At 43.2% G+C, this 21,015-nt stretch overlaps 2 protein-coding genes and 1 long non-coding RNA gene across 3 annotated transcripts; 1 reads left to right on the forward strand and 2 right to left on the reverse strand.

Moving 5' to 3' along the window:
* The first annotated feature begins 27 nt into the window (after positions 1 to 27).
* BBOF1 (basal body orientation factor 1) lies at positions 28 to 11,263 on the forward strand. The gene is made up of 10 exons (XM_040701982.2): positions 28 to 250; positions 1,422 to 1,487; positions 2,248 to 2,391; positions 3,367 to 3,447; positions 3,819 to 3,889; positions 4,174 to 4,318; positions 4,730 to 5,229; positions 6,695 to 6,799; positions 7,502 to 7,570; positions 9,407 to 11,263. Exons 1-10 carry the CDS (start codon positions 56 to 58, stop codon positions 9,459 to 9,461), a joined length of 1,431 nt encoding a protein of 476 aa, XP_040557916.1. The 5' UTR covers positions 28 to 55; the 3' UTR covers positions 9,462 to 11,263.
* LOC121110895 lies at positions 3,333 to 4,730 on the reverse strand. Its single transcript, XR_005860528.1, has 2 exons — positions 4,557 to 4,730; positions 3,333 to 3,600 (listed from the first exon to the last, which is right to left on the reverse strand). It is a non-coding gene; the product is annotated as an uncharacterized LOC121110895 (long non-coding RNA).
* ALDH6A1 (aldehyde dehydrogenase 6 family member A1) lies at positions 8,771 to 20,862 on the reverse strand. The gene is made up of 12 exons (XM_004941779.5): positions 20,750 to 20,862; positions 20,552 to 20,611; positions 17,905 to 17,979; positions 17,047 to 17,208; positions 16,388 to 16,466; positions 15,543 to 15,845; positions 14,964 to 15,085; positions 14,535 to 14,724; positions 13,707 to 13,888; positions 12,177 to 12,356; positions 11,869 to 11,967; positions 8,771 to 11,550 (listed from the first exon to the last, which is right to left on the reverse strand). The coding sequence occupies exons 1-12, from the start codon at positions 20,807 to 20,809 to the stop codon at positions 11,446 to 11,448; spliced, it is 1,617 nt and encodes a 538-aa protein (XP_004941836.2). The 5' UTR covers positions 20,810 to 20,862; the 3' UTR covers positions 8,771 to 11,445.
* Positions 20,863 to 21,015: the final 153 nt, after the last annotated feature.

Below are 21,015 nucleotides of genomic sequence, written 5' to 3' on the forward strand. Positions count from 1 at the left end.
GGTTGCACGTCGCCGCCCGGTTTCCACGGCAGCGGGCGGTAACGGAAGCCGCGGAATGGAGGGCGGGCGGGCTGCGCTGTGGGAAGCCCGGCTGGCGGAAGCCGAAGCGGGCCGCGCCGAGTGCCGTGAGGCCGCCCGGCTGCTGGCCCGGCGCAACGCGGAGCTGCTGTGGCGGCAGCGGCACTCGGAGAAGGAGGCGGCGGCCGCGCTGGCGCTCCTCACGGAGCAGGGCCGGGAGAGGGCGGCGGAGGTGCGAGTCGGGCTGCCGGGGAGGGCACCTTAACCCCGCTCCGACCGCTCCGAGCCCGCGTACCGAGGGAAGCGACGCCTCCGTAACTGGAACTGACACTACGTAGCTCGCTCCGAAAGTAATGCCTCCCGTATATTTGCGTGGAAACTACAGCAGCTACAAAGAGCGCAATAACGCTGTTTGATACGACAAGCTCTCAGCTACGAAACACCGTTTTTCAACATAGTCGCTACCATTAGCTGTGCATTTTCGCCAGCCACGAACAAAGGCCTGCGTGCCACACTCATAAACATCTGCACCAGCAGAGGTGACACGCTGTCACTGTTGCCGCTGCTGAAAGGCACCACCCACACCTCACCCTGCTTGCATCCGCTGGTTGGTCTCCATTCAGCAAAGGTTGATGAATGCCAGTGTCATTGGGCGCCCTTTTTTCCTCTGGGAGGAATTCACACCTTCGCTCCATCCGCCCTATCCATGTCAGACACCAATCTGTCAGACCGCCCCTCTGCTGCCACCTGTCACATGGCAACAACATGGAGCAGAATACTGGTGGGAAGGTTCGACCTCTACTGCCATACCATCAACGTCCACCTCCGACCTCGTGGGCCAACAACATAAAATAGGAGGCATTACTTTTGGAGCAGAACTCGTAAATGATTTTAAAAATTCTGTTTGTGGAATGAGAAGGCACAAATCCTCAGTCCCCAGAACTCTGATGGGGTTAAAAGGCAGGAGACAGTGCTCTTGATCACATCCCATCTTTTTTCTTGTAGCCGTCATGGGAGCCCTCACTCATCCCTTTTCCAGCTGCTCTACTCCCTTTTCTGAACTGCTTCTCTCAATGCTGCACCACTGCCCAAAACAATAAGGAAGCAAATCCTCCGTCTGTGTAGTTTTAATCCCTCAGCGGGCTCACAGGTCTCTTTCTATATAGCACAGGTGGGTTTTTATTGTTCAGGCTCGCACTGTTTCCCATGCTTAACACAAACCAATGGTGGTTCTTTCACTCCTCAGTTTTAAGTACACTTCAATCAGCCTGAACACTGCAAATGAGGACCTCTCTCTTATGGTGTCTTCTCGTAATTGATTTTAAAGAGAAGAACACAGCTCAGACACCACTCCTTTCTCCCTTCCCCCCTCAGTTAACATTTCTTGATTTCTATTTTCACAGACTGAGAAACTGAAGAAGGAGCTGATTGATTTGAAACAGCGAACACAAGAAGAGCACAGGAAACTGGTGAATGAACTTTTTGTCCTCGGAACAATGGGATCCACTGAGCAGGCTGAACAGTAGTTCTGATTTTAGTGTGAGGAATAAGTTAGGGCAGCAAACTCTGCAAGAATCTTGAGTGCAAAAGAACTTGAAAAAAAAACAATGGTGATGTGGGAATTACCTTGTGACTCTCTTGTATTATTTTGGATAATGGGTATACTTTATAGTATCTGAAGTAGTATTAAGAACCAGCAGGGTAATGGTGAAGCCAGAGACCAGCAAAAACATGCTTCATTTTTACTGAGTTAACAAATAATTAATTTGAATTCTTCTATATTTCTCCTTCGTTCATTGCTATTGAAGCAAAAATTCATAAAAAGAACTAAGGAAATTATTGTTCTCTAACAAGCTGGCTTCAGTAAGAAACACAGCACGGTGCTCATCTCCACTTTAAGACAGCATCTGCTGTGAAGAAGACTCCACAACATTTCTCCCATCCTCAGATTGTAAAGAGTAGAAAAGGCTATGACTGATGTTCCAAACACTGCTTTACACTTACTAGTCATTTCTAGGGTTTTTGTTTCATTGGAGGGTTGGTAGCTTCTGCTGAGTTTGCAGCATTTCTGCTCATGATGAATTGCTTTTATTCCTTATTTTTCAAAACACTGCAGTTCATTATGATTTCAGATATTCAGTAGCGTGTGCTGTGTGTTTTATGTTACTATATTTGATGGTTGGCTTCTCTCATTTTGTTTCCTTCTTACTGTTCATTTCTGAATTGCAGGAAGACTATTATACCCAACAAATAAAAGAATTGGAAGAGAAATTTCAGAAAAAAGTTGGAGAAATCAGCCAAATTCAATTAGAACTGAATTTAATAAAGGAATTCCGCAGGGAGAAAGCAGCTGTGGAGAAAGAGCTGGAAGATGTGAGCTTGTCATAAAGATGGGTTTGTAATACTAAAAAAGCAACCTTTCTTGGTTTATGGTAACAGAGTTTGGGGGTGGAGAGCAGACACGACTGATCTACAAGACTGTTTTCTCTCAGCACAGTTTACAGAGTCTGAGGAAAGGCACTAAGTTTGTAAAAGGCAAATTCCATAGACAGAAATTGCATCCATAATGGGCCATTGCTATAGGGTGTTGTGGCTTTTTGTTTGCTTGCTTCCCTGTTTTCAATTTTTATTCGCTTATTTTTAACAAAATCAATGTGGAATCATACAAACACATATATGGATGGAGTAGAGGATTTAGTACATGTTTTGAATCTATGCTACACATATTAAGTAGCGGTATTAACTGTAAAACATTTCAGCTGAGATAGCAGCATCTCAGCCGACTGAGGAGATCCAATGGGCACCTCAAACAACTTAAGTTGTCTTCCTGACTCAGCTCACCTCATTATTTATTTATTTATTTTCTAGCTACAAAGCAGGTCTTGGAAACAAAACAACACATTTTCTATGGAGAAAAATGATTGCTCAGTGGCATTTGGTTTGTTAATATATAGCTGCTTTTAAACTAAGACATTAAATACTGCTAGTCATGCATTATTCTAAGGATGCTTGAGGCATTGGATTTCAAACAATCTTGATGACTGAATGAATAGGCAAAGTAAACCAGATTCCTAAAACTAAGCGTGAAACAGAATGTTAGATCATGTGTGTGAATGACTGACTGATATGAAAATACAGGCAAGGGTGAACTGTGAAGAATAAGTAAAACAGCAATAAAAGTCAGATTTAAAATGAATTTTAGACTGTGGGGAGATTTGATGAGGACTGTGGGTAGTGCCAGGAAAGAGTACCAAGTACCTCCTCGAATAGTTGCATCTGCATTTTTAATTATAAGGCTGAAATTCAAACACTGCTAAATTAAAACACAGTTTATTTTTTTTATCACAGTTGAAGAAGAGCATCAAGATCTCAAACAGGAAACATCAGGAAGAGGTTGTGCAACTGGAGAGGAGGTTTCTCGAAGAGAAGGTAAAAGCTGACAGGCAATGAAAGAAACTTCCATTAGAAAGATTTCTCCCACTGGTTATTCTGGCTTCTACATTTCTGGCAGCTCTTCACTCAGCATTTTACAGTTCCCCATGTCAATGTAAGTATGATGACCGAGTTGAAAGGTAGGTGCAGCTGTCAAAGGAAAGGCATAGGATGTCATGGTCCCAGAGAGGCATTATTCTCCACTGCTATCAGGAACTTAAGTGCCTGTGGATGTTCATCCTTTCTTATTGGTAAGAAGTTGTGCTAGCTGAAAATTCTGTAGGATTTTAGATTTACACCGTAAAAGGTTTTATGCTTCAATTCCAAGCGCCTCAAGCAAAGTTTAAACAGGCTTTTCTCTCTTTCAGAAAAGACTAGAAGAAGACGCTGAGAAGAAGCTAATGATGACAAGAGAGGCTGCTCAACATGAAGCTGTTTTGTAAGAAACTCTTGCCTTTTCTGTTTTCTACTTTACTAAACCATTTTAGTGCTGTGTGCTGAAGAATTCTTTGCCTATGTTACTGCATGGACATTGAAGGGCAAAATCAGTGATGACTGAGGCTGTTTTTTCTATTTTAAATGTCAAGATGATGGCAACACTTGCATTTAAACTATCAGGTTGAATTTGGAAATTAGGATGCTGAAGTAATGATTTTAATATTAAAAAAAAAAAGTATGAAAGTTTGTGATTAAAGTTCATGGATTCTGTTTCACTCTGTCCAGGCAGCTGAACAGCATTGAGAGACACGTTTTTAAAGAGAACATTCGTCTTCATGGTGCTTCATCTTATCACCTGAAGGAGGCAACGGAGTTGCAGAAAATGAAACAGAAGTTAGAGGAGGATAAAATTCTTCTGTTACAGGAAAAGGTTTCTGCTCTGATTTTAGTTCTGTTTCATTCCCCTCCAGGAAGGGGTCCTTGAAGTCCTGGAAACGGATGTAAGTGTACTGAGAATAACTTCTCCACAGCCAGACATATCTGCAGCTATGAATTCAGAGCTGGCTGAAGAGAAGAGCTCTGATTCTATCTTAATGATGAAGGAGACTGAAGGGAGGTTTTCCTATAATAGTCCAAGAATAGGTCTTTCTGTAGCTCACACTACTCACCACGCCTTCATCTGGCTTCTGTTGCAAACAAGAAACTGATCTCAGGGAAATATTCACTCTCCAGTATGAAGCTGCCAGCATCTTGACTACGTTGTCACTGCTGGGGGAAAAGAAAAACCTCCAAATTTGATGTGAAGCAGAAGCCCAAGTAATTTCTTCTTCTTGTCTTTCAGGAAATCACCGAGAGTTTGATTAGAAAAAAGATCCTACAGATCAACAAGCAGAAAGCACAGATAGGAGATCTGCAACATAAAGTGGAAAAACTGGAGATGGCCTTATGTCACAAGACTAAAGAATTTGAAACAAAGACTCAAAAAACATACCATCAGGCACTGATAGAAAACCAGGCTAGCATGGTCGAGCTTAAGAAACTGCAGCACCTGCTAGAAATGAAGGATCAGGAGATGAACCGAGTGAAGAAACTAGCTCGGAATATCTTAAATGAGAGGACTGAAGTGGAAAGGTTCTTCCTAGATGCTCTGGAACATGTGAAGCGGGAGATCATAGCCAGCAGAAAGCGCTATAAGGAAAAGGCCCAAGCTGTCTATTACAGGAAAATGATGGAGGCGTGTGCAGGGATGGAAGAATTTCCCAAAATCAAAACATTCAATAGCAACGTGAACAGCACAAATAGTGTGTACAGAGACCTAGAAGAAGCAGAGAAATGCTACTGGTATTTTAACATCAAAAACTAGTGCCTATGTTCCTATTGTACCTTAAAAAAATACAACAAAACCCCAAAGTCTTTGTGATAATATTGTCTAGATTTGGAATACTTGTGGAGGCTGCTACGGTGAGAATAACTGTATGAGGTGTAACATCCTGTCAATCAGCAATGGCTTTCTGGGTGCCTAATTACACTTTTTGTCATTATTTCAGTGGATGAAATTGCATATAAGATCAAAAGAGTCCTTTTTGTATTCTACCATGTGCTATGGAAGTTAATACTGAATTTTCAGTATAGATGTACTTCTGCAGTTTCTTTTTAATAATTGTTGTTGCATCTCTGGTCTTTTTTGGTTGTGTAAGCATCATTCTCACAATGCCCTTTTCACTCACTACAGTTACCTATCAACACTGAAACCTACAAATTACAATTTTGTTACAATCTTAATAGCTCCTTAGTATGCTGCTGACAGTTTTAACTGAAGCAATTGGTAGATGGCAAATACTGTCTGTTCAACTGTTTGTTCACTTGTCAGAGGCCCTTGGCTTTGCATTGCATCTTCAAAGCTTGTTTTCTTCAAGCTTCACAATAATCCATAAAGCAAGCCATTGCATGAAATATACAATGACATCAGTAGGAAGATCTTATGCTGCATAGTACTGACTGACAGGATTATGTTTGAAAACAAATAAACTAAAATCTGATTTATCAGTGTCAGTATCTAAGAATTTGTATTAGGATGCAGCTTAGTTTAAATTGAGGCTACACATGCCACAGTGGCCAGTTTAACAGATCTCTAACCTCCTGCTACAAACTACAGCAATATCTACACACTTTCAGCCATAGAATTAGGGTCCGGCATAGCTGTTGTTTGCATCCAGCTTTGGTGAGAGATCACAATTATACTGCTCCCAAATAAAACGTTTGTTTAGTATGCATCAACCAGTGAGTAACTCACTGATGTGCAATCAATTAGAATGCATCGTTCAGCTTACCTTATCTCAGAAATGATACAACAGAAGTACCAGCAATTCAAAAATCAGAGGGGAAAATACTTATAGAGATCTAAGGAAGCTTCCCCTTGGAAAGAAGAAAGGGGAAGACTGGAACTGAGAATAAAAGTTGGTTACACATTTACTCTCCTGTGTGTGAACAATGAAAAAGTAAGGAGAGGGCAATGTACTTGAAATTAATACATATCAGTAGTAGCCTCCTCCCTCCCCGTATTCTTATTCAATAACTGTATAACAGAAATAGTGGGTTGTTTTTTTTATTCTACTTATTTAGAGCCATGGATTTAGAAGTTAGAGAGACAGTACACAGATTTATCTTTTAAATTTACATGCTATGAACAGCTTAACAAATGCAATGCATAGACAGATTTAAAAACACCTTCCACACATACAGAATCTATGAGAGAAATGCCTTTGACATTTTCTCCTAATCCATTGATCTTTTCTGTGTTTTTCAGGGCAAATACCCAGTTTGAAAAAGTAGATATCAGTGAGTTGACATGGGAACAAAAAGAACGTGTCCTGAGATTACTTTTTGCCAAAATGAATGACACAAATCTATGGTAATATTCTGTTTCCTCAGTAGGTGAACGCAGAGCTTTCTCTGTTACAGAAGCTTGGGTGATAAACTCCAGAGCAGAGGATTCCAGGAGACTGTGTGTTTACCATAAGAATCTAGCTAACTGCGTGGCTTGGTGTGAGATATCTTAACCTCATGAAAGAGGTGATATGTGCCAATTTTGGACATGCACCTTTCTCCCTTTAAAAAACAAAAAGTTAAACACAGTTCTGGTGTACCTATTAAAGGAATTGATCAGGCCATTGGGAATCAGGAAGGAAATGAACAATGAACTACTATTCTGTCAGTCATGGGTAGTCTTCACAGTGGTGAAGAGGATTATTTGCACCTCTGCTAACATTAAACATGAAATAGTCAACCCTATATTTGTAAAGCCAGAGACAACTTAAGGGCAGAAACAGTGCACAGCAGCACTGACCTCTGCCTGTACAATGTCTGCTTTGTGCTCTCCTCATTCACTTTTAATTATAATGATTTTGCCACAAAATACAGAATTCAATAGTGAACATATGTTCAATTCATATAGCTGGCTTCAGATAGTGCATTGCAATAGCCCAAAAGTGTCCTGACATTTCTGGCTTGCTGTTCATTTTAGAAAATAAGGAGTTTGCTATGGGATTAGAAACCTGGTTGAGCGTACATCACCCTCAGATGACAATAACTTGCTGTTGTTTATTCCTCACAGGAAATACAGCAGAGATCTGTCTACTTCAACTCCAGCTCCTGCTGATGCTAAAGAAGAAAACATAGCTGGGTAAGACACTGAATTATGCTACGCTATTTAACAACTCCACAGTCCTGGTAATGTAGTTCTCTCTGTCATCCCTCTTCCTTTAGAAATAACTTAGTTTATCTGAAGATCTATATTGGTGTATATAGATGCATACAAAAAAATGTATGTGTGACAAGTGAGGAATTTGTTACTTACTTTTATATTTCTGGCCATGGTGATCTTTCAGCAGGGGGTGTTTAGACTCAGCTTTCACAACACACACAAAAAAATAAAAATCTCATGCCATCTCAAAGCCTCTTCTTATCAAAAAAGCAGCTTTAGTACTTTTAGAGAAAAGAGTGAAAGGCCATGGTTGTACAGCTAGAACACAGAGTTCTGATTAAATGACAAAATATACTAAGCTGATTTTGTATTCAGTATAGAATCACTTAGAGGTAGTAAGCCTGTGTGAAGCATTGTATGGTAACGGTTGAGTCCCAGCCTGAACCAGTGATTGAGCACCTGGGGAAAGGACCATGTCAGCTCTGGGAGCACAGGTGAAGGCAATTCATCTGTGTGACCAGAAGGGATGGAGCCTGGCTGTATCTCTCTTAAACCCCCATTTAAGGGCTGACTGCCACTGGGGAAGGATCTCTTATTGGAGGTCCCTCTTTGGTGGAGCTTTCTCCTGCAAGCCTGGACTCTTCTGATACAGGTAAGCAATCTTTTTCCCTTCCTTTTTGGCACCTTTCTTTTCCTTCCTTTTGTTACACCTCTGGTGAAACACCTTTTCCCATCATATTGATGTTTCTAATTGCTACAAGCACTCATATGCCTGGTTTTCAGAGACAGACTCAGATGTGATATGCACCTGATTATAATACTCCAAGGCAGACAAAATGTCAGATATGAGCCAGTCAAGCATTCACAACTTAAAATGTAACACTCAAGAGCCAGAAGAGCAGATAAAATTCTTAAAGAGGAACCCTGGAGGGATTTTTATGGAAAGATGAGAAAGCTCCTTCTAAGAGGCTGACTGCCACTTCCAGAAACAGGTGTGGAAGTGATTGGTGGCTTTTTTTTTTTGCACAGACAGGGAAAACAGAAGTTGCAGAGCCCAGTTCTCAAAGATGGTTAAACTATGGAAATGTACATTTTTAGGACTTCTTACACTGCTAAATAGTTTTGAGAATCTAGATTGAATTGTCCTCCAGGCAAAAAGAAAAAAAAAAAGGACCAAGGTTGACTATAAAATTGTGTTTTAATAGAAACTACAGAAACTTGAAATCCTTCATACTGAGATTACATTTTTGTATAATACTGAAGATGTATTCTTTAGTTTGTACGGAGTATGTTGAAATAAAAAGGATAATAAACAGGCAAGTGAAAAGCCATAATAACAGTGAGATGAGGCATGTACATCACAATCAGTGAGCATATGCAGCTTGATCTGAAAAGACATTTAACTAATTAAAAAGGCAGATAAAAAGCTCTCATTCCTAGTATGCTTAAAATAACCTGATTTCAAAATGCCATTGGAAATGCAGATGATCAGAAAATGTATTTGCACACAAGTGTTAAGGGCTCCACAAATGCAGAGAAAGTGCAGTGAGACTCCTGCAGATCTCCATCCAGCAGGCAAGCTTGATAATAAAGACTAGTTTTGCTATCGAAGCTGAATCTCAGAATTTCTAAAGAGATTATGTGCTTTGAACAGAAAAGTCAGAATAGCAATACTGATTAGGAAGAAATTCGGTGATTTGAAAGTGAATGACTGTAGACGGTAGTACAGACCATTATTTTACATTCCTTTCCCAGATGTATGAATGAATGCCAATGTGTTATTAGTGATTTACCTAGAATATTTTACCTTTTCAGCACAGAAGATATTTCTTCCAACCAGATATTCATTACACAGCAGGCTGAATTATGAGTCATCTTCTGCAGTAATCCTTCTGTGTATTCAGATGTTAATACTACAGATAGAGTAAGGCAGCTGTACTTGTAGCATCAATAAGAACAACTTCCACAGCACTTATGGACTCATCTGCAATTTTCATTTTGGGAGTTAGCTTGTGAGCAAAGCTGCAATTCTACATCTCCTGTCTGCTATGCTGCTGCTTTGGCTGCATGTTTGAAATTCATCTGAAATATAACTATTTTCCTCCTCCTTACAATGAAGACTTGATTCTTTCCAAAGCCAGGAGCTAGGATGACCCTGTATACAGCTCTAGGATGGTAACTTGATTAGGATGCATTTTCAGTTTGCAGTAAAGTTAAGTGTATGGAGTTTAAGAGCTTTTGTGATCATGTAACGGGTTTGTGGAAATAGCATTCCAAGGAGTACCTTGGTTCTATATGAGGACATTACTACAGAAGCTCTTGAAATCCTGTTAAAAAAGGATTCATGGAGAGGTTACAGAAGTAATAGACCAGCCTCTGCAAAGAGGGTAACATAGTCAATAGAACACCTGTAGAATATCTTATCAAGGAACCATCACTTTCTGCAGTGATTAGCAAATTTTTAATTCATAATCAAATTGCAAGGTGAGAATTTTCCCTCTAGAGTATAGCAGAAGGAAAAAACCAAGATACAAACATTAGTGGATCAACAGCAGTTACTCAAATACATAACTGAGTTACATTAGATCTTTATCAGAAGGCAGGATACAGAGTCTTCACGCTCAGATTTCTTTTAATCAGAACAAGTGATGATTACAATCATTAGTATTATTTTCCATGGGTACTTGAATGAAGTCCCTGCAGATTTCCCCCCCCCCCCCCCCCCCCCACCTCATGGCTGCATCATCTTCCAGGAAGCAAGAATAAAAATACAGGCTCTCCAGCTCCAAATGCACACATAAGAACAGGGTATAGCAAGACTTACCCATCTCTAACAATGGGACCTGCAGTCCCCCGAGAACATGACTGTGTTTGAGCAAATGTGACAGAGTCGATCAAACATCAAAAGAAATACATCTATATTCAGGAAAACACACAGAACAGGCCTGGCTGCTTTGTGATCAAATCACATTTCTTCCTACTGACCTGTCTACTTATTCTTCCTACCAACCAGACTGACGTGATCCCATGATGCAAGACATCATGCTTCTACACATTTATGCACATTTATGCTTCTACAGTTACATTACCTTAAAGGACCTGTAGGCACACTTTTTGTTAGCACAGTAGAAAGGCACCAACCAACTTCTAGGTATAATGGAACTGACAGTAAGTTGGAGAATGCAAGCCACATGCATAATAGGAACAGTTTCCAGCTGTAAGAGGCACAGCAAAGGTCACTATGCCATACAGGTGTTTAATTCATCCTCAGACAAGCAGCCAAAGATGCTTCCCTGAAAAATCCTTAGAAAGGTATTTCCTAGGTATTTTGGAAATTCCTCAACTGATGAAAGACTGACATTTTCAACTCCATAACTTGCTGTCCTCATTGTATGTAGAAGTCACTTCTGTGAGACGTCTGAAGCGTCCCAGTTGTGTCACTCAAAGTGAATACTCATCTGAGTATGGTGAGTTCAGAATCTCAATGTGTAAGAAAGTGGTAAAACTGCTACAAGATGTAGCCAGCAGTGAATCACTAAGGCTAGAGGTACTGAAGTGGAAAGCAGAATAATGTTTGAGTTCAGAAAGTCTAGAAAGAAACACGGAGTAAAGCCCATCTGTTTTCCCTTTCAATTAGATAGGATAGTTTCTTCCTGATAGTTATACAAAAACGATCACAGCAACAGAAAACCCAGACTGTGCATTATAAGCTCACCTGCTCTACATAGAAAAAGAGGCCCTTAGGAAGTGGAGTTTTCTATTCATTCCCAAGGAAACTGTGATAGTCAGGACAAAGCTGGAAAGTGCAACATGGAAAAAGAGGGGCACCAGAGACAGCATCTTTAAGGGCCGATTTAGTTCCCCATAGTTGGCATAACCACAGCAGGCTTGGTAACAGTGGCATCTTCCTCTTTCCACTGAGAAATGATAGTTTTCAGCTGTGTGTAGAACTGCACTCCCTGGAGAAAGAGAGGCAAGGATCAGATGTTCAGCCTTAGGAATTCCTCATATCTGTACCACAGGCATATCAAGCAGTTTTTTCCCATATCTACAGAGCACTGAGCTTTCCTAGGTGGGAACAATTCCTGTCAACTTATTCCTTTCAACAGTTCCCTAAACGTTCTAGTCCTATGCGAAAGCTTGCTATTTTAGTTCTTTCTTCCTTCTCAAATCTCCCCCCAGTAAGGGGAGATCTGATGACCATCCTCCCATTGCCATTGCTAATGTGATTTATCTCAAATCAATCTAAGAAAGTAATCTGAAATTTGGCAAGTTACCTGTTTGCCATAGAAATTTGCATCTCCTCTGAAAGAAGCACGAGAACCGGTGAAAGAGAACATGGGCAGAGGTACTGGAATTGGAACATTGACACCCACCTAAACCAAAGGAAAGCTACCGTGTTAATCACAAGATAAAGAAACAGCAGATTGCAGAGCACTCTCCAAAAGAGACAATATTCTGCATCTTTTAATCTGAAGCTGGGTACTGTTGGCTGAGTAGTCAGTGATTAGTTGCTGTAGCTGGATGGCTATTTACCACACATGGTGAGTGAGTATTAATAGCAATAATCCTAGCTTGAACATACCTGCCCCACATCTACTAAGTGAGAATATTTCCGAGCTGTGGCTCCATTGGTGGTGAAGATTGCGGTTCCATTTCCATAGGGGTTATTGTTCACCACCTCAATTGCATCATCCAGAGTATCTGCTTCCAGAACCACTAAGACAGGCCCAAAGATTTCCTCCTTGTAACAAGTCATGTTTGGCTGCCAAGACAAACAGCAGAAAAAGCAGACTGGATATTGATTATAACAAGTAAGATATAATATATAAAATATCCTAGGAAGTAGGATATAAACACATATGCTGCTCACACTCAGGATATTCCTAGAATCATCCATCATACTCCATTGCCTTCAGTCCTGGTTGCCATTCCACCATTTCCCAAGCCCTGCCACCTATCTACTAAAGAGGGTACAATTTCTAATTGCTAAAGTACTTTCTGCTTTTACTGCCTGCCTAACATGAGTTACAGGTCTGCTCTTTGCTCAAGGCTGATAAAAGCCAGGACTAATTCAGGACAGTTTACTTCAGATCTTGCTGATAACCTGCGGTTCTCTGAAACTCAGTGCCCAGGACTTATGCCTGATAATAAGCAGTGTCTGACAAACACAGAAGTACCAGTTAGGAATTACTTTAATCACTAATAACTAACACAGCAAACTACAAAGTATGTGCCTGACAGATAAGCTGTATGTGGTTAATGTTGAACGTTGCCATATAAAGAACTAAGAATAAAAAACACTCAGTGAAACTTTTACTTCTGAATACCATTTCCAATGCGTTAAAGGAAAGAGAAACATTTTAAGATCTTTAATGAAAACAATGCAAGAAAATTATGAGAGATTAAAAGCTGGAAATATATAAACAGCATTTAATCCATAAAATCCTAAGAATACAACAATAGCAGAACTATCAAGACTGGTATGCCATGGTGGAATCACTCACCAGAGAGCCCAAAATGAATCTAATACTTAAACAGTAATTAACTAATATCAGCTAATGGCATAAACACTAAAAAGAAGAACTCAGATATGAAAACCGACTTGAGATGTGTGCCTGGTAAAAAATATTCTGCCATAGTAGTGTCTGTCTGTTGCACGCTATGCATTATATTGATATCTATAAATACTTAAGTTGCAAATTGTAGGAATGTATAATGGAGACAGAAAAATTTTATGTTTGGCTGTTAGTCACACTCTTCTTTAGGCATCTGCTGCTGGCCATTACTACAGAAAGTACACAGTGCTCAGTGGACATTTAATTTGACACAGTACAAACTGTCTGTACATTCTTCCAATTGGCTACATTAAAAAAAAGTTAAGATTATTAACTTGATTCATATCAATAACTTTCTTGTTCTGTTCCTGTGAATTCTTTCATCACCTCCACAACAACATTACACAGTCAGCACTTCATTGGAATTGTGCAAGGGAAAACTGAGTTACTTCTGAGATTTCTAGGTGGTGAATCTCAATTACTGACCAATTTGGCTGACCCATTTTTCAAATGGTCCTGCAACATACAGCATCAAGCACTAGTTTTGGTTAAGTTACCTTCACATTGGCAAGGATCGTTGGTCCAACAAAATTGCCGTTCTCATAGCCCTTCACTTTGATATTACGTCCATCCAGAAGAAGACTGGCACCTTCTTCTACTCCTTTCTGAATCAGGTGGCAAACCCTTTCCTTGGCTTGGGGACTGATTAGAGGCCCTAGGTCAGCTCCAGGCTGGTCTCCTGCAGAGAGGCAGAGATGCAGAGCTTTTAACCATTCCTCTTCTTAGGCATAATGAAGGTAACTACATCAGCAGGAAAAAAAATAGGAAAATTCTGATCTTTCTGAGACACGGAGCAAAGATGTGTACCATTAAGGAACATAATCAGCAAACGAGAAATCATAAGCATAGTTTTAGATCACTGGGAAGATAGCAGATCCTTCTCAGAAAGAAAACTTTTCCTCTATGCAAGACTTTATATAAAATAAATGAAAAGCAGGAGAATTCTAATATCAATCTCAAAAGTACTTGTTTCCATTTTTGCCTCTTACTGCATGCTACTACAAATTGGAAGGACATGGAATTGGAAGGAAGTGAGATTGCTATGTAAAATGGTAGGTTTGTGTTCTGTACAGGATATAATCTCAAAGTTCCAGTTAAAACCAAACCTGTAAATTTTGCAGCACAGTCCTTCCTACATATTCCTAACTCCAAGTCTAGGGCTCTGTGCCCCAGTCCAGACAATCTGCTAGCTCCCATCCCTACAGATCAAGCCTACAGAGAGAGCAGCTCCAAGAGACACACTACAATATGGCAGACACACCAACCTAAAAAGCCACAGTTGTACAGAAGCAAAGTACCTAGTAAGTAATTATCAGAATCTGTACCTGCATTTACGCGTAGATTTTTTGCTCTCTCCACCAATTCTGGCAACCATTTCTGTGCTTCTCCCACTAGAATTGCTGTAGACAAGGCCATGCAGCGTTGGCCAGCTGCTCCAAAGGCAGCTCCAACCAGCTGGTTCAAGGTGTTCTCTTTATTGGCATCTGGCATCACCACACCATGGTTCTTTGCTCCCTGAAATGCAAAACACATACAGACTCCATTCACCAGCCCTGGTCATTTCTCTAGCGCTCTGGTAATAACATGGTGTAGTAGTTATGACTTTGCTGCCAACAGGCTGGCAAGAAGGTCAGCCTCATCCAGTAACTATAGGTAGCAAAGTCAGCATCCGCTGCAGAACATTGTGGTCTGTTTAAGCACACACAGATAGAGGCAGTCTGTGTGGTGTTGCATGCTGCCTTGAGTGGCATTACCATGTTAGCCTGGACTCTCTTGCCATTCCGGGATCCTCTTTCATAGATGTATTCGCCAGCCTGATTAGATCCCACAAAGCTGATTGCTCTGATATCCGGATGGTCACAAATGAAGTTCACAGCTTCAAATAGGAAATAATACATTATATACTGTAGTATAAAATGCTTCCCCCTGTCCTCATGCCCATATTGCTAATCTATGCGTCTTTCTTCTCATTAGAGTTCTTGCATCTGTTTCCTACATTTGAGTTCCCCTGCTGCCTCTTCATGCATCTCTCCACTCTAACTTCTCAGCATGTGAGCTCTGCCCGAGGGCTCATACAACAGCATTTCTGCTGGCTTTTCATACCCTGGGCCCCAAGTACTCAATACACAGGCCCTCTGCCCACCTTCCCCCCCACCAACCCACCCCACCTGTCAAATCTCAGGAGCTCTGCACATATCTGGCAGGGGCTAAGACAGAGGTCTTTCCCAACCTCTCTAACAGCAGCAGGATCAGATGCTCAAACAGCTCTAATACCTCCACTAAATACACACCACAACACATACATACTCCAGTCCAAGAAGAGCTATTGTTACCTTCATGCTGTCCATGGATGATATTCAGGGTCCCGTCTGGGGCACCAGCATCCTGAAACAGCTTGGCAAGGAACATGAGTGCTCCTGGCACGCGCTCAGAAGGTTTCATCAAGAATGTGTTTCCACAAACCATAGCCATGGGAAACATCCAAAGAGGAATCATCGCTGGGAAATTGAATGGTGCAATGCCAGCACACACACCCAAAGGCAGACGGTAGGTGCAAGTGTCCATGTCTTTAGTGATGGAGGGCATGGTCTCTCCCAGTATGAGAGATGTCACGCTGCATGCATGTTCAACCACCTCTGCAGCAGAAAGGGCAATATGCCACTGGGTGTTCTGTTAATGTCACTCCCCAAACTCCCTTCTCACCACCTTGACCCAAGTCTTTCTTCTAGCCACAACTTAAAACTCACTGTGCTCCAGAAAATCCCTTTGCTCTCCCAAGCACTGTGAGCTCACTGTGAATGGATTCTCTCCTGAGTATACTATACACCACTGTGATAGAAGCTCACAGACTCAACAGCCCCATTAAAAGTAGTACGGATGTAGTTATAATGTACCAGCTGGGATTCAACCTCAGACATTTCAGCACACGTGAAGTTCCTATCCCTTTACAGCATTTCACTCCTAGGAAAATAAGGATCTAACAACTTGGAAGTGACTTAGGAACTCTACCTAAGGGAACTTCTCAGGTTGGAGTTACAACTGCCCTTTTTCTTTCAGAAGGAAGCTATGAGGGGAGCTACATGTACAAACTCCTAGAGCAAACAGTTGCTCAGGAGAATTCCTCCCTTCCTGTGGGTTCTGAAAGCCCCTTTTGTAACAGATGGAGCCAGCAGCTTACGGAGGCCTCGGAACACATCTCCCTCAGCGTCAGCCAGGGTCTTCCCTTGCTCAAAGGTGATGAGTTTTGAAATTTCTTTCTGAAAATGGAAAACACGGAGTTTTTGACTGTTAGGAAAATGACTGCACATGAAGAAGGGCTCAGAGATAAGTTTAACATCTACTGAACATCACAGTCTGAGTAGATCCTGGGAAAGCTGACATGGGCTCATTTGCTCTTGTGGACAAGAAGTCAATAAGCTGCACAAGTGACATTATAAAAAAACCACAAAAATCAACAACTGTGGGCTGACTTATACTGCTTTCACGTGTCACAACACAGACGCAGAGAAAAACCTGGGAAATCCAAAAACACTATACTAACATACTTCTCTCACTTGTTTTTGTCAACTGGCACATTCTCCACCAAGCTCCTCCTGTGGTCTTTTGCTAAAAGAAACAAATGCAGAATAACATTCCCTAAGAAGTACTGCCTCTGTGTCTCCTTTTACCTGGAGAGTGCTTTGCTACACCGCTCAGTGACGGTGACTCTGTCAGCTCCTTACTTAGGAAAACAACACCATACTAACAACTCAGTTAAAGATTAAGTCTCTCAATTGAGTTCAGAGTCAGCTACAATGCATTCAGCAACAGCCACCACACACAGCTGCAGTGTCTCACCAGATTGTCTTTGATGAGCTGTTGGTAACGCAGGAAGATTTGCTGGCGACTCAAAACAGATGTTTCCGACCAGTTCCAAAAAGCCTTTTTGCAAGAAGCTACAGCTGCCTCCATTTCACTAGTGGTAGCTTTTGGTACACGAGCAACAACTTCATTTGTGGCCTGACAGAAAGAAACAAATTGTATCAAAACTCAAATTTTTCCACTGGCCTTGCCAACCATTCAACAGTCCTTGCACACCACACACCTAATACCTTTATTCTAAAAGGAACTGTACTCCTCAGGGGAAACAGAAAAGAGACTCCTCTCCTAGTGCACACTGAGAGGCCTGGACCACAGCTGGAATTCTATGCATTTTACAGTTCTGAAAATCTTCAGTCTACGCATCTCAAATCAGGCACACAGAAAACTGTCAATGAAGTGTTGGTTTCCAAGTGGGAATTTCAGCGACTTGTCTGATATATTTTGCAATTTGATCAGGACTTCACATTCAGCTGGCATCAAATCATATCGGGTTGCATACATGCAGGATGAAAGGAAGCCTTCTGAAATGTTGACATCACATTCACAGAGCCTTTCTATGTGAAAAATAGTTAGGTGGGGTTTCAGCTTTCTCTCCAGAGATCAGAGGTTTACTACATAGGGAGATAAAAGAGGTCATCACTTTCCTAAGACTGACACTGAACATGAAGAGGAAACTGTGAAGCAATTACACGGCACTAAATCCATCTTAAGCTCCAACTCTAAGCTTTCTCCAGAAGCAGACATACTTCCCCCTTTCACCAGTGATTCAAGGAAAGCACAGCACCCTGTTGCACACCAATCATTGGGTATATGAGCAGAAGCCATTTCACTTACTGGGTTGTGGATATCAATCCATTCTGTGGTTTTGGACTCGACAAACTTCCCATCGATGAACAGTTTGGTTGTTGGCTGTGGAGGACAGCACAGTCAGTGATCTTTGCCTGAAGGTGCACACATAACAATGTGCCCTGTTATGTGCAGGCCCTTCTCATTTACTGCTGTACTCCATTTTTTCCCCTTGATTTAGACTAAAATTGTTAAAATCCTGTCTAAAAACTATTACAGAAGGTATACATTGCTAGAATTATGTTCAGGACTATTTTAATCTACTCGGTCACTACAATTACTAAGTCATAAAAACCCTGCAGTTCATAAACGTATTAAAAATAACAGTTAATAATTCACTTTGTAAGAATTCCACCCACTTGGTGCAAACTGTGCTATGTTTCCTTCCCATCAAGCCACTAAGCTGCTTCATCTCCCAGCTCATAGCTGTAGGCACAGTGCTGTCCTGTTCCTGCTTCCCAGGTGGTTCTGCAGCCAAGAGCAGGAAACCTGCTGCTGCTGAGCTCACAGCCATGGCCCTGGCAGGCAGCACAGAGGGCACAGCTTTCCAGCCCGGGTGCAGAAGAAAGGAAAATGAAAGTTCTGGTTAAGGAGTTCAGGTAAGTATGGAGAAGAAAAAGCAGGAGTAGAAGATGCAGTTAGTGCTGTAGCATGCAGCAGGAAAAACTGGGGCTGCATAAGAAAAGAGACTGGAAACTAGTAAATGATATTGAGAGGTAATGAAGAAGCCTGGAGAAAGTGAGAAATACTTCATGCTGCCACAGAACAGTCACTTGGGGAGAATGGATAGAAGGAAGAGGAACCAGAGATGCAGAGTGAAGAACAGGGATGGTACACAGGTCACAGAAGTGAGGATAAAACCAAATATATCAGGAAGCTGTGTGAAGAGAATTGGGACATGGAGTTTATGAGAGGGTGATCACAGAGTCATTAAGTCTAGAAAAGACCTCTAAGATCACCTAGCCCTACCATCAACCCATCACCACTGTGCCCACTAAAGCATCTCCCTCAGGGCCACGTCAACACAGTTCTTGAACACCTCCAGGGATGGTGACTCCACCACCTCCCTGGGCAGCCCGTTCCAGTGCCTCACCACTCTTTCTGAGAATATATGTTTCCTAATACCCAACCTAAACCTCCCCTGGCACAACTTGAGGCCATTCCCTCTCATCCTATTGCTGTTGCCTGGGAGAAGAGGCCAACTCCCACCTTACCTATGAGGGAGTTGTAGAGAGTAATAATGTCTCCCCTGAGCCTCCAGATCTCCAGACTAAACAATTCCAGTTCCCTCAGCCACTCCTCAGAGGACTTGTGCTCTAGACCCTTCACCAGCTTCCTTAGCCTTCTCTGGACATGCTTCAGGGCCTCAAAGTCTTTCTTGTAGTGAGAGGCCCAAAACTGAACACAGTAATTGAAGTACCAAGTACAGGAGGATGATCCCCTCCCTGCTGACTGCACTATTTCTGATATAAGCCAGGATGCCATTGGCCTTTTTGGCCACCTGAGCACACTGCTGGCTCAAGTTCAGCTGGCTGTCAGTAACTAACACCCCCAGATCCTTTTCCTCTACACAGTCTTCCAGCTACTTGATCCCAAGCTCATAGCGCCACATGGGGTTGTTGTAATCAAAGTGCAGGACCCAACACTTAGTCTTGTTAAAGCTCATACAGTTGACCTCAGCCCATTGATCCAACCTGTCCAGATCCCTCTGTAAGGCCTTCTTATCCTCAGGCAGATTGACACTTCCTCCCAGCGTGGTGTCATCTGTAAATTTACTGAGGGTGCACTAAATTCCCACGTCCAGATCATCAATAAAGATATTAATCAGGGCCGGCTCCAATATTGATCCCTGGAGAACACCACTCATGACCAGTCACCAGCCAGATTGAACTCCATTCACTCTCTGGGCCTGGCCCCCAGGCCAGTTCTTTACCGAGCAAAGAGTGTACCTGTGCAAGCCATGGGCTGCCAGCTTCTCCAGGAGGATACTATGGGAGACAGTGCCAAAGGCTTTGCTGAAGTCTAGGTAGACTACATCAACAGCCTGTCCCTTATCCACCAGGCAGGTCAGCTGGTGAGGGCAATGAGGACGGGGATGCTGTTGCTGGTGTGATGGTGGGAAAAGGATCAGAGGACAAATCAGGAAAATAAATGGGGCTGACTTGGACAGGTCATGGCAGTGAAAAGTGGAGGAGTGAAAAAGGAAGAGAACAGCAAGGGCTGGAGCTCTGACAGCGGGCAGGGCTGAAGTGAGATGCCTGACCTAATGCCGGTAATGGATAAGCGAGGCCTCGGCTTGCGAAGGAATACTACGGTGGGTTAAAATAAGAATAAAACATTGCAAGCGCTGATGTGGCTGACATTACAGCGGGACAAGCAGGGCCGCGGGCTGCACTCGGGAGAAGACTGTCTCCTCCAGAACTGAAGGAAGTGCAGGAAATCCGAGCTCCTCCCGGCCCGACAGAGCCTCTGTGAACGACCAACCCACAGCCCCGCCGCTGCCTCAGCCGCCTCAGCCACCTCAGCCGCCTCAGCCGCCCAGTCCCGCTGCGGGCCCCCCTCCCGCCCGCCGGAGCGCTTCGCCCAGCAGCACTTCTGCCCCGGGGAGCCGCCCGGCGCCCCCGGCCCCACTCACCACAGAGGAGGAGGAGGCGGCGGCCGAAGCGATCCAGGGAACACCGGCTCTCCGCGGCAGCTGGATGGGAGACACAGAGCAGCCCAGTTACGGGGAGCTCCCCGCCGCTCCCAGACCACCTACTCCCCACCCCCCCCTCCCGGGGTGCCATCCGCGGCCCCGCTCGCAGTGCTCTGTGGCCGGGGGTCGCCGCCTCACCCTGAACGCCACGCGCCGCCGCCCGCCCCAAACGCCACGCGCCGCCGCCGCTGCCGCCATCCCGGCCGAGGGTCGCTGCGCCGCGGACCCCGAACGGCGCCCCTCGCCACACCTCCCGCCCGCCAGAGGGCCCGCCTCCGCCCGCTCATTGGCCAGACGAGTGCCCTCCTCGCCCGCTGCACGCCCCCTCCGGAGGGGCCTTGCCGGCCGCCAGCCAATCGCCGACAGGAACAGCCTCGCCCCACCCCCTTTCCGCCACCGCCCCC

Source organism: Gallus gallus, chromosome 5 (genome assembly GCF_016699485.2).
Source record: "Gallus gallus isolate bGalGal1 chromosome 5, bGalGal1.mat.broiler.GRCg7b, whole genome shotgun sequence".
Lineage (NCBI taxonomy): Eukaryota > Metazoa > Chordata > Aves > Galliformes > Phasianidae > Gallus > Gallus gallus.